General features: G+C 43.9%; 2 protein-coding genes across 12 annotated transcripts in view; one reads left to right on the top strand and one right to left on the bottom strand.

Moving 5' to 3' along the window:
* NCOR1 (nuclear receptor corepressor 1) overlaps positions 1-4,354 on the top strand; it is a 65,822-nt gene extending 61,468 nt beyond the window's left edge. For 8 of the 9 annotated variants that reach the window (XM_062622366.1, XM_062622365.1, XM_062622370.1 and 5 more), the window contains 4 exons: positions 868-921; positions 2,015-2,236; positions 2,766-2,942; positions 3,113-4,354. In XM_062622366.1, coding sequence (XP_062478350.1) covers positions 868-921; positions 2,015-2,236; positions 2,766-2,942; positions 3,113-3,300 — 641 coding nt within the window. In that variant the 3' untranslated portion in view covers positions 3,301-4,354. The remainder of the gene's footprint in view (positions 1-867; positions 922-2,014; positions 2,237-2,765; positions 2,943-3,112) is intronic. The other variant, XM_062622369.1, reaches the window with a different exon arrangement.
* On the bottom strand, positions 714-11,000 carry TTC19 (tetratricopeptide repeat domain 19). Of its 3 annotated transcripts, none has more exons than XM_062622377.1 (10): positions 10,809-10,995; positions 10,667-10,740; positions 10,451-10,561; positions 10,218-10,256; positions 9,653-9,709; positions 9,320-9,381; positions 8,692-8,786; positions 8,337-8,491; positions 7,877-8,039; positions 714-736 (listed from the first exon to the last, which is right to left on the bottom strand). In XM_062622377.1, exons 1-10 carry the CDS (start codon positions 10,984-10,986, stop codon positions 729-731), a joined length of 942 nt encoding a protein of 313 aa, XP_062478361.1. In that variant the 5' UTR covers positions 10,987-10,995; the 3' UTR covers positions 714-728. The 3 variants fall into 3 exon arrangements, with proteins under 3 accessions (XP_062478361.1, XP_062478360.1, XP_062478362.1); XM_062622376.1 differs by lacking the exon at positions 714-736 and adding an exon at positions 7,093-7,396 and having other exon boundaries at positions 10,809-11,000; XM_062622378.1 differs by lacking the exon at positions 714-736 and adding an exon at positions 7,403-7,772.
* Between the last annotated feature and the right edge of the window lie 518 nt (positions 11,001-11,518).

Raw genomic sequence — 11,518 nt, forward strand, 5'->3', positions numbered from 1 at the left:
AAAAAAAACCCCACATAATTAAAAAAAGAATTGTTAAAACCTGACATTATTCTAGTTAACTTTGTGTCTAGTTTGCTTTATATCTTCCTTAGCTATTACATATTTTCATTTTTGGAAAGGTGTCTTGAAACAGGATGTTTTGTGTTTCCTTGGTCTTTATGATTATGGCTGTTAAAAAGACCTATTTTACTATAGTTTCAGTAATGGATTCTGACATGGTGGAATATGATACTAGAACTGTAGCTTTGTTTTTTTCTCTTAGAAACCTAAACAGCACTTTGTATCAAAATTATCATTAGTGAGAATTAAAGCTGTTTGTGAACCCAGTACCTAATAGAGACTGTTTATTTCAAAGTAAATGCTCTTTCTGAGAAGCAAGCTGTGTCAGTAAGGGTTGCAGTACTGATCCCCATTGTGTGCACAATAGATTTTGCTCTGTTGAAAGCCTGATGTGCATGTTTGGCACACAAGCACACTTTCCATTGGTGCCAGCAGTCTTTTCATTTATGTATTGAATTCCGTGTTACGGTTTAAAAACTTTATTCTCAAATTGGTCATCATACAGGTAATGTTTAAAATTCAAGTTTAGCAAATCAAATGCAGCTTTGCATTTTAAAGCATTTAGATTGTGAAATTTCAGTCACGTTACTTTCTGAAGTAACAGCCATGATCATACTTTTACGCTGGTATAGATCATTTTCCTGAGAAGACATAGGTGTACATTCATCCTAGAAGACTGAGAAAGGAAAAGTGAACATTGAAAATAGTTCAAAAGTAGTTACACCTTGTGCATTAGGACTAGAAACAATTACTTACCATGACTGCCACTACTGAGAAACTCAATGAAATATTGTGTTTGAATTGCAGCAACTGCTCAGCCAGGGACTGAAATATTTAATTTGCCAGCAGTCACTACCTCAGGTAAGTCAGTAAAGAAAAAACAACATATGGTTCAGAAAAGGTAAATCCATGTCACATCTTTCATCTGTATGCTTTGGGGACTCCCGTAAATGAGGAAGATGATGAAAATGTAAAAGGTAATACCCTACATGAAAACTTGTTTCCTGTATTGTAGGGAAAAGCAAAATGACCAAAGGAAGCTTCAGAGAATATTTAAATGGGAACTTAAGCAGGAGTGATTTATTTATGTATGCTCTGCAAATCTGACACAGAGAAATTGGTTAGCATCTCACTTAAATAGAATTTAAATATAGTATAGTTGAGCTTCTTTTATCAAATGCAATTTACTTTATAAACTGGGGTATTTAAAATACTTCCTGATTTTTGTTTTTTCCTGTGATGAATACATTAGAAACCCCCTCAACTTTTTATGAGATGAGGAAATTAAATATAACCTGTACTTTTACTGTGTTAAAGAGGAAAGTGAGGCAGAGAATTGAATGGAAAGGTGGGAGAGAAGAGCTGCTCTATCTGAATCTTGAGTTGTAACACAGATTGACTTCATGTGATTTTGGCCAGTCACTGCCCCTTCTGGTACAGTGCCTCTGTCTTCTAAATGGAAAAGTACTGATCTGCATTAATTTAGATGGAAGAGAAGCTTCTGCAATAAAAAATTGCCACGTATCACAATTCATAAGCCAAATTAGTATGGATTATTAATGAGAGAAGCATTCTTCTGGTCTTTTGTCTTACAACTGAATCATAGCTGCGGATTTTACTTAATATGCTATCACAATCAGCATGCTCAGCTTCCTTTGCTATGTAAAAAAAACTCAACTCACAAAACACAGTAAGATTTACCATCTTGCAAGGATTCTGACATTCAGTGGTACTACTGACGTAGCTCTTCAGTGTTCGCTGGCATGCCTAACTTGTAGCCACTGTGAGCTGCTTTGGTGTATGTAGCTTTGTGCTTAAAAAATTCTCCCCCCCCCCCCCCCCCCCACCTTTCTGCCTCTCTCAAACCTTTTCCCAAATCCCATTGTAATTTCTCCGAGATACGTTTTTTGCCTCCCCTCCCACCTTTCCCTGTATGTTTTCTTTTATCTCCCAGGTGCAGTCAGTTCTAGGGGTCATTCCTTTGCAGATCCTGCCAGTAATCTGGGTCTGGAAGACATTATTAGGAAAGCATTGATGGGAAACTTTGATGACAAGAGCGAGGAGCATGGAGTTGTAATGACACAGTCTATTGCGGTAGTACCTGGCAGTTCCAGTGCTGCAGCATCAGCAAGTAATGAGACGCGTAGGGAGGAAGCTAACCCATCACCAAATTCAGGTGGGTCATTGCAACTCCTAAATATTTCATGGACTTAAATAAAAATTAAGAGTTTGAATAAACATGGTGTCACTGAAAATCAGTGGGTTTCGTCTGGAAAGCGGAGATGGTGTTTCCATTCCCTTTGGTGGTCCTGGCTTTCACAGTGGTGCTGGAGAGTTCAGGAGCATTATCCAGTATTTCTTGGAGAATGACTACAGTGATGAAATACAGAAGAGATAACAGGATGTATTAGATACCTGAAGCATGTCAGTGGTTTGATGTTCACCTGTAAGGAACATGTGCCAGCAGGAGCTTGAACTGAAAACTTCTCCCTTCCTAAACATGGAACTATAACTTTGTTGTGATAAGAATAGGGATTTTCTAGCAACACTGTGTTAGAAGACTAGATCACTAATGGAGGCAAATCAGCATTCCAGAAGGCACCAGTGTGAAACACCTGGTTTTTGGTACATGGTAGTTTATAGAAACAAACAGAGGCTAAATTCCAGTGTAACATCTTTTTAAAATCTGTCCTTTCTGTTTCCAGGAGGGGGCAAGCAGAAGCTCATCAACAAGTCAAATAATAGGAAGTCAAAATCTCCAATTCCTGGACAGGGGTATTTGGGAACCGAAAGACCTTCTTCTGTCTCATCTGTACATTCAGAAGGGGACTACCACAGGCAGACTCCAGTATGGGCCTGGGAAGATAGGCCTTCATCAACAGGTGAGAAATGGGTTTCTTTCCTGCATTGGTCAGGAGCTTACAGCATATGAGGAATTTCAGAAATAACAGATTTGCTGCGACTTGTCACAACCAAACCCAGACTGTCTTTCAGATATGGGTCTCTTGGAACAGCTTATGGTTTTGACTCAGAGAAACTCTGTTTTATTCAGGTTCAACACAGTTTCCTTACAACCCGTTGACGATGAGGATGCTCAGCAGTACACCGCCAACATCCATTGCGTGTGCCCCACCGTCCATGAGCCAAGCAACCACTCACCAACAGAACAGGATATGGGAGCGAGAGCCTGCACCACTGCTTTCAGCACAATATGAGACTCTGTCTGACAGTGATGACTGAACTATGCAGATTCTTTTTGTTTTTTATTTGCGGGTCAAAACAAGAAATCTATTTTTGACTTGTGCCCATAGAGACTTTCCAAGAGAGCAAGGGCCACACAATGAAGAATTGGAGAGTCCGTTAAATGCCTTCTGCACAGGCCATGTGTTGGAGGATTGTTAACAAGAAGGTTGACTTACTAAAGATAAATATGTAAAGAGTTTTTAAAAAATGTGGACTATTCCTGTTCTACATCTATTTGTAAAGAAAACCTTAATGTCTTTAAATCATTCTTCTGTAAATAGAGAGTACTTTTTGCAGTGTTTTTTCCCTTGCTATAGTATCTGGTGTACTTATGTTCAAATCATTGCCTAAACTTTGGGGGTCATTTTGTAATTTTTTTTGTTTTTTAAGCATTTTCTCCAGTGTAGAGTACTCTTCATAACCCTAGCCTCCCTTCCAGCCTAGCCTAACCCTAACCTAGCCTCCCAACCAGCCTAGCGTCATTGCCCAGTTAATGCCAGGCCACTTCTTGCAGGCATTGTGCTTTTATATCATTTTTTTTCCCTAGACACACTTTCTCAGTGGTGATCAAGCTCTTGTGAAAATGTTGATTTTTTAAGACTGACCCCTTACTGAATTCTGTACATTACCATAGGCCGGTTCGCTGGAATAAGATGATATATTTCTTTGAATTTTAAATTCTGCCACATTGTAAATTTTTTGGTGCAGTTGGTTTTATTTAGCAACACTGCAGAACTGTTATTGCATGGGTATGTTATGGTTCATTTTTTAAAGGATATAAAAGAAAAACAAAGAACAGCTTCTGGAGGCATACCTCACTTCTGCACACTGGGAATTTTAACTGTGCCCCAAAAGCCTATCTTAAGTGTTTTCTGTTTCTGCATTGTATGCAGTCAAGACAGGCTACTAAATTTTACTGTCATATTTCACCACAGCAAATGGCTTATCTGAACAGAGGCTCTGGGTGGGTTGATAAATCCTTTAAGAAGAAAAACCTCTACATCCCAAGTTTAAATAAAACAAAATGCTTTTATAGAATAAGTGAGCAACACATGAGTCAACTACTTGGCTTCTGTTACAACCGGTTTGAAATAGGTACTGTGATTTTTACCTTCCTCCAGGCTGATTTTAAAATCTTTATGTAATAATTATTTTAAAGTCTGCATCCCCATCCCTGGCCCTGTAAGCAAGCTTTTGGTTGAAGTCCTTACGGATGCTTGACTTAACTCCTAAAGTGTGCAATACTTGTTAGGGTGATTTTTAAATTGTACATGGTACTAGGAGAGTCTCCTTAATCACTCATCTATCAATGCCTGCTATGATATGCTTGTAGCTCATGTACACATGCATCTGGTTAGTGATACCACAGGGTGTCCTGACATCCATCTTCAAAAGCATCTTATTTTTTGCTGCACTGACCTCAGGAAGTGAATTTGAATCTTCTGGGGTAGAAGGACTGATTTACAGATAGCACTGAGCTGGGGGGTGGCACCATCTGTCAGATTCCAGACTGCTTTTGCATCTCATCCATGAACAGAGTCTTTGCCTTGAAGTTATTTTCCAGTTGGATTATTTTTAATTTAACCCTGTATTTGTGACATGTTGTATGGAAGGTGAATGCAGCTGTGGAAGTTCTACATCTTGCAGAAGGACTGTAAGGTCCAGTTACAAACAGCAAGTACAGAACTACTTATCAATACAAATTCACTTTGAGTACATGGGAGGAAAGTGGGGGAAAGATCCAGAGGAACTCATTTGGAAACTTGACGCTGTGTTGCAAATACAGATTTTGCTGCTCTATTTAAACACTCATCAGAGTAGATCAGTTGGCAGTCTTAAGTCTCCTTCCAGTCTTTCTCTAAGAAAGACTTTTCTCACCCTCCCATCCTTTATCCTTCTAGCTTAACAGTGAACTCTTCATCTTGTTTGTAGACCTGTGCTCTTATTTTAACTTTTCTGTTCCCACAGCAGCAGATACTGGAACACAAGTTGCTCTGCCCTTTTTGTAGGTCTAAATTTGGAATGGAGAGTTCAGTTCCATTCTAAAACTCACTCGTTGTCGCTTTCCTAGTGTAACAAATACAATGTGAAAGAGGCATGTACAGACAAATGTCTTTGCTAACTGTAAGTATAGCATGTTCATTGCAAAGCTTCATGTTATTGCTGCTGCAGCAGCAAGATTCCCAAAGTAGGATAGTCACTTTCTCCTAAGATACAGCTTGAGTGGCATTTGCACATAAAATGTTGCTGCTTTTTTGTTTGTTATCCAAGTTCTAACTTCTCCAGTGTAAAAACCTCTCCAGAGCCTAAGTTAGGGTTTACCACAATTCCAGTAATCTTCAAGTATGGAATGACATCTGCCCTGTTTCAAACAGGAAGGTGTTTGTAAGTCATGTTTACAAAGTGTAGTTTACTACAAATTTTTAACTGATTTCTGATCAGCGCTTTCACAATGCTTCATCTTGGTATGTTTCGTGATTCTGATATGAAATCATTTAAGACTTGAAAAACCCATGCATCATAAAACAACTTTATTTTTTTCCACACAATGTCTTCAGTAGACAGTGACTTCTGGATTCAGACCAATCAATAAAGGGGATCAGTTCTCCATTTGCCTTTCCTGTGTCTCCCTCTTGTTTTACAGCATCAAGTTATGAGAACAGGCAAAAACCACTTCCCTTAGGGGGTGCTGCAGGGTTCCCAATTGATACTGCTGGAGTGGCTAAGGTCTGCCACTTCAAAAATAGAACCCAGAACTTTGGTACTACTGTGTCAGAGCCTTTCTGTTAGTACAAGCATGCCTGTAACAGCTGTATTTTTACTTCCTAGCTTGCTGAGAACAAAGCTGTACATGTGACTTAAGTTCTTCCAGCTTCAATGAACATCTGCTCTGGAAAACCTGCGTGCTGCCTCTTAGCTCAAAGTTAAACAGAGCTGAAGCCACTAATGCTACTGTAAGTAAACTAATGATAATGCAATTAACATTAAGGGTTGTATCAACCAGCTGAAGTTTTTACAAATGAGCCATTAAATTAATGCTTGTTTAGTAATAGTTCTGTTATTCCATCCTAGCTAAACACAGATTTGCTATCTTCTGGTTTAATTCTCCTTTAACATTAGGCGTCCCTGCAGGACAGAACTGAAACATTCTGTTGTATGAGCGGGCTGTTCATTCTAGAGTCACGGTGCAGTTCACAGACCTGATGGTTTGTACATACCACCTTTTCCACCAGGAGCCTCACCATTCTAGCACTGACCTATCCAGGAGAGGAGGCCAGCTTTGGCACTCACTGTGCTCTTGACTGGTGTAAGGTGGCAGAGTGATTCATTTCTGACAACAGCTCTGCCAGATAACATAGTCTGACCCCTCCTAACAGAGCACATGTTCTATCTTTGGATGCTAAATGCTTTGAAGAAAAACATTTGATCTTTAGGCAACCTGGTTGAAAAGGACCTGGAGGTACAGCTCTGTCATAGTACAGGTATAGCCTAGGAAATGCTCTACTGAAGTTAATAAACACTGAATTGCAGCACTGACACAAGCACACCTTGCTGTGGTAGCCAGCATGTAGAGTGAGACAATTCCTGCCTGTTCTTCTTCATGACTTAACTTTAGTAGAGCCATGGTTTGAAACTAAATACCTCTGTGAATAGTCTGGAGTAGCAAATGCTCTTTAAGTAATATAAGTTAATAACAGGCTACACTTGTGCTTTGCTCCCAGTCCAGACCAAGTTAAATCACTTGCATAGTAGCTCACTAACCATAGACTACACCACAGATCTACACAGTTAGGATTTCACAACTTTATTTTAGGCTAACTTGTTGGGTAATAGCAGCCCTTCTTGTTATGTAGTCCTTAAACTCCTTGCTGTTCCCCTGGAGCATTGCACCAGGGCTGTTTGTACTGACCAGCCCTTGCTGCTGTTGGCCACCTCATGGTTGGACCCTGTGGCCAAGCTTACTTGGAGCCCTTTCTCCTCTTAGCCAGCTCAGCTAGTTCTTCCTGGATATGCTGAACAGAAGCAACATCTCCCTTCTGCTGTGCCTGCTTGAGAGCTTCTTTGTACACTTGTTTTGCTTGCAGAAAGTCCTCTGTATCAAGAGGAAAAAGAGGCATTTTCGAAGTCCCAAAGAACAAGCAAAGACTACTGGAACACATCAAGAACTAGGGAGATTCACAAAACATCCAGCACTGGGTGCCAATTATGAGAGCAAGACAACAGCAATGATGATGGAACAAAGTGCTGCTTCAGCATTAAAATTTCTTAGAAACAAGTCTCCAGCATGTCTTCTCTTCCTCTGGAACCAGTTACTGCATGTACAGGACAAGGGAAACAAGATCTCTTGGCAACCTTTTGAGTCAGATGCACCAGTACTGCATTTATCTTGGACAGGATCCTTCAGCAGCTGAATTCTATTTGAACACCACACAGGTTGCTACACAAAGTCAGCAGACCTGCTGCTTAAACTACAAATAGCAACACAAAAATAACACTATATTTTGATCCTACAATGCAGGTGTCTGCAGTCAGCACAAGCACAGTGACAGAAGCCAGACATTTATCTACCTACCTTTGTGCATCAGAATTGCTGCCAGGTTGTTCAACACCATGTGCTCCTCAGGGTGTTGAGTTTCCTTTGCCAGCTCTGCTGCTCTTTTCACATAGGAGTATGCCTCATCGTGGTGACCCTGGGCATCCAGTACAGTCGCCAAGTCGCTCATCAGGACTACAGTCTGCATCAGGACAGAAAAGGAAACCTCAGAGCAAGACCTGTGTAGAGGGCTGGGGCATCACAAGCACCACCATCGTACTCCCATCACACTAGTAAAAGCAGTATTTCCCAGAGAAGCTTTCAGTAAGAAAGTGTCTTGTATTTCTCTATTAAAATGCTGTATGCTCATTCTTCCTGGCAAGAAAGCAGATCCCAATTTAGTGCTATGTATGGCTGATACCAGCAAAACTGCTTTTAAGGCTGCCTCATTCCCTGGTAGCTTAGGTTTCTTTCCCTGGTAGTCCATTATACAAGTCACCTGTGCATGAGTCTCTCCCTGAACATCTTTTGATATCTGCAGAGCCTTCTCATACATTTTTTGGGCCGCTGGGAGCTGGTTAATGTTTAGGAGATAGCGAGCATAGGAGTCTAGGCTCATCCCAAGCAAGAGACGGGTATTGGCCTTTTCTTCAGCTGCAAATAGAGAGGAGTGGAAGTGATCACTTCTACAAGATCAAGCATGAGTCTCCATCCTACAAGAGCAGGAAACTCATGCAGTGTGAAGACAATGGATTGACATGAAGATGGTACTTAGACAATATGGAAAGAAACATCAATGTGAGGGAAATGGAGAAAAGATAATGAGAAGCCTTTGGCAGACAAGGCAGTCCTACCTGGTAAGACATCCTCAGGCAAGTCCTTCTGCTTGGCAATCTTCTCCTCTAAGGTCAGGATGCAGAACTCATAGCCAGCCAGGGCTAATTTGTGCCTGCAAAGTGCAGCAACTGAGCAAAGCAAAGCAAAGCTCCTTCAATCCCTGAAGGGACGCATGTGAACACCTTCAATCCCTCATTCTACAGGGCCTGCAAGACAACTTTTCCCCTTCACAGGACCCTTTTTGCCCTCTGTGCAGAGGTGGAAAGGGCCCCTCTTCCCCCCAAACAAGGTCAGCTAAGGCAACCCATGGCCAATGCACCGCTGAAAAACAAAACTACAAGTTTCCAGCCACCAACTGCTTCAAATCCACACCTCACAGGAAAGAAGGCTTTTAAGTGATGTTTCTCTGGCTACTTCTGCCCTAAGCTGGGCAGGTCCTAACAGCAATCTGCAGCAAACCCTGCTACATGACTGCATGTAACTACATAGCTACAGACTGTGAGTAGGCAAATACCATGCCTGCGGGAACCTTTATGCTGATGCCATCTTGTCACATCAAAGCTTCCTCAGGCTCTCTATTCTCTGGTACCACTGTCACTCTGAAGCTGAGATGAAAGCAAAAGATGCCTTTAGCAAGGAACTCACTGTTTCTGAGCAGCATAGATACTGGCCAGCTTGAGGGACATCTCAAGGATTGCATTGTCATCCTGCCAGAAGGACACACAATGCAACTGTTATTCTTCTTGCATCTCCCCAGTAGAAACATTACTTTGTCAGAGTACAAGTTTAGACCTTAAAAATCCTCATCCTTTTCTCTCCAGAGCTACCATCCATTAAAGGAAATTCCTGAGAAGCCAGCAAGCTCATAGCTAGTATTGCAGATTTCCAGCAGGAGGTATTACAGCACAAGAAATAGACCAAAGAGACATGCACTACTGTTAAAACTTCCAGCTGAAAGCCTTTATCAGAAGAACATACCTCTTTCGTGTCCCCTGAGAGCATATAGCTCATACTTGCTTTGTAGAGCTTTTCTGCCTGAAATGAGAATTTTGAAGAGAACACTGGGGAATGATGGCACTTGAAAGATCTCTACCCTTTACAAAGGCAGACTACTGGGAAAAACCTGTCTTACAGTTTGTGGCATTTACATTGTACATCAATATTAGGTAGAAGTGAAAAGCTAACCAGAGTCCAACATACTAACAACTAGCAGGTCTCTTCAGTTTCTACTTTAGGACTGCTACATCAGCAATGAGTATACCACGTTTTTGTGCCTTCAGGGCTTTCCAAGGTTCATCTTGGGACAGTCATCTAATATGCTTCACTGCGGCATTTGACAGTGAGAAGTATTCCTTTCCTTCAGCACCATGCTGGAGCTCAGAAACTATCTGCAAAAGCATTTTTCTTGGCAGAACATGCTCTACAGCACTGCAGTTCCAAGGCAGATCACTCTGCTTTTTACTGGGAGGCCTCTGCCTCACAACTCAGCGCCTGCACAAGATGTCAGCCTCAAAATTCAGAGGTAAAAACCAGAGTTACTCACATTATCCAGCTGTCCCTGCATGAAGGCCACGTTTGCCATCTGGAAGAGACAGAGAGTGCTGAAGCTCCACAAAGACTGCAGAGACTTGCCTAAGTACAACTGCTTTTCCTTCTATCTACAGCTCCATCACGGCCTCAGAACTACACCCCGAAGGGAACTCAGCACCCCACAGCACCTTCCAACGTGAACCAGACACTACACACGGTGGTCCCTGCCAGCCCCCCGAGCCTCACCATGCTGTAGGTGTAGATAATGGCTTTCCTGTTATCCGACTGGTGCGACAGCCGCAGGGCTTCGTGCAGAAGCTTCTCGGCCTCTCCCAGCTCACCCTTCATGACGCTGAGCTGCGGAGACACAGCGCAAAGCCGGGGGGGGACAGCTCACGGGCCAGGGTCCCCGCTGAGCTAACACCCGCCATGGCCGCGGCCCTGCAGGGGACGGCGCCTCACCTTGGCTCTCTTCAGCAGGAGGATAACGGCGTCCTCGCCGTCCTCCTCAGCGTCCCTGGGGAAAAGGGAGAAGGCTGCGGGCCGAAGGTGACCGCCACCCGGCCACACACCGCCGCGGCCCGCAGCCCGAGGCCTGCCTCACCTCCCAGGAAGCCCAGAGCACCTCCGACCGGCCGGGCCCATCGCCGCCGCTCAAACCCCGTCCTGCCGCTGCCCTGCTCCCCGGCGCGCCAGGCGGCCCGGGGTGGCCGGAGCCCCGCGGGGTAGCGCCGGGCGGACAAGCGACTGAGGGCTCGCGGCAGCGCTGCCGCCAGCATCATCCCGGCCCGGGCCCTTTAAGAACTCCCACTCGCCACGTGATGCACGCCTCAGCGTCACGTGGGGCAAAGGGCGCCTGTTGCTATGGAGACGCGGCTTCATGGCGGCGGAGGTACAGGTAGGCCCGGCCCCAGGGCCGCTGTCGCAGGACCGGCCGCTCCAAATAGCTCCGACGCGGCTCCGCCGTAACGAGAGAGCCCCCGGGAAGCGCGGCGGGGAGTGGCGGTGCTGGCTGGACTCCCGCTGCTGGGGCCTGCAGGCTCCCGGCCCTTCTGTGAAAGATCAGCGGGCAGCAGCCGGGGCGGCCCGGGCCAGGGCCTCTCCCTGTTGCCAGCTGTGTCCCCCCGTCCGCTTCCACGGGGTGTGTTCACACGTGGGGGGGTCTGAGAAACACCCTTCTGTTGTGGAGAAACCCTTTGTTCTGAGAACGTGTGAAAAACATGTTTCAAATGGTGGTGGAGATGCTTTTGGCCTCATTGCAGGGTTGGGATGTAGTGGTGCCCAGTTAACCTGTCCAGGTCTATGGTATTTGCA

The sequence above is a fragment of the Pezoporus occidentalis genome, unplaced genomic scaffold, assembly GCF_034315485.1.
Source record: "Pezoporus occidentalis ecotype Australia unplaced genomic scaffold, CSIRO_AGI_Poc_V1 ctg241, whole genome shotgun sequence".
Taxonomy (NCBI): domain Eukaryota; kingdom Metazoa; phylum Chordata; class Aves; order Psittaciformes; family Psittacidae; genus Pezoporus; species Pezoporus occidentalis.

Bases quoted from the DNA above. Each gene is read 5' to 3' on its own strand.
- TTC19 (XM_062622376.1), bottom strand. From the start codon at position 10,986: ATGATGCTGGCGGCAGCGCTGCCGCGAGCCCTCAGTCGCTTGTCCGCC. The intron at 10,562-10,666 runs GTGAGGCGCCGT...GTGTCTCCGCAG, and splicing joins TCCTGCTGAAGAGAGCCAAG to CTCAGCGTCATGAAGGGTGA. The intron at 7,397-7,876 runs GTAGGTAGATAA...CTCTTGATACAG, and splicing joins AGCAATTCTGATGCACAAAG to AGGACTTTCTGCAAGCAAAA.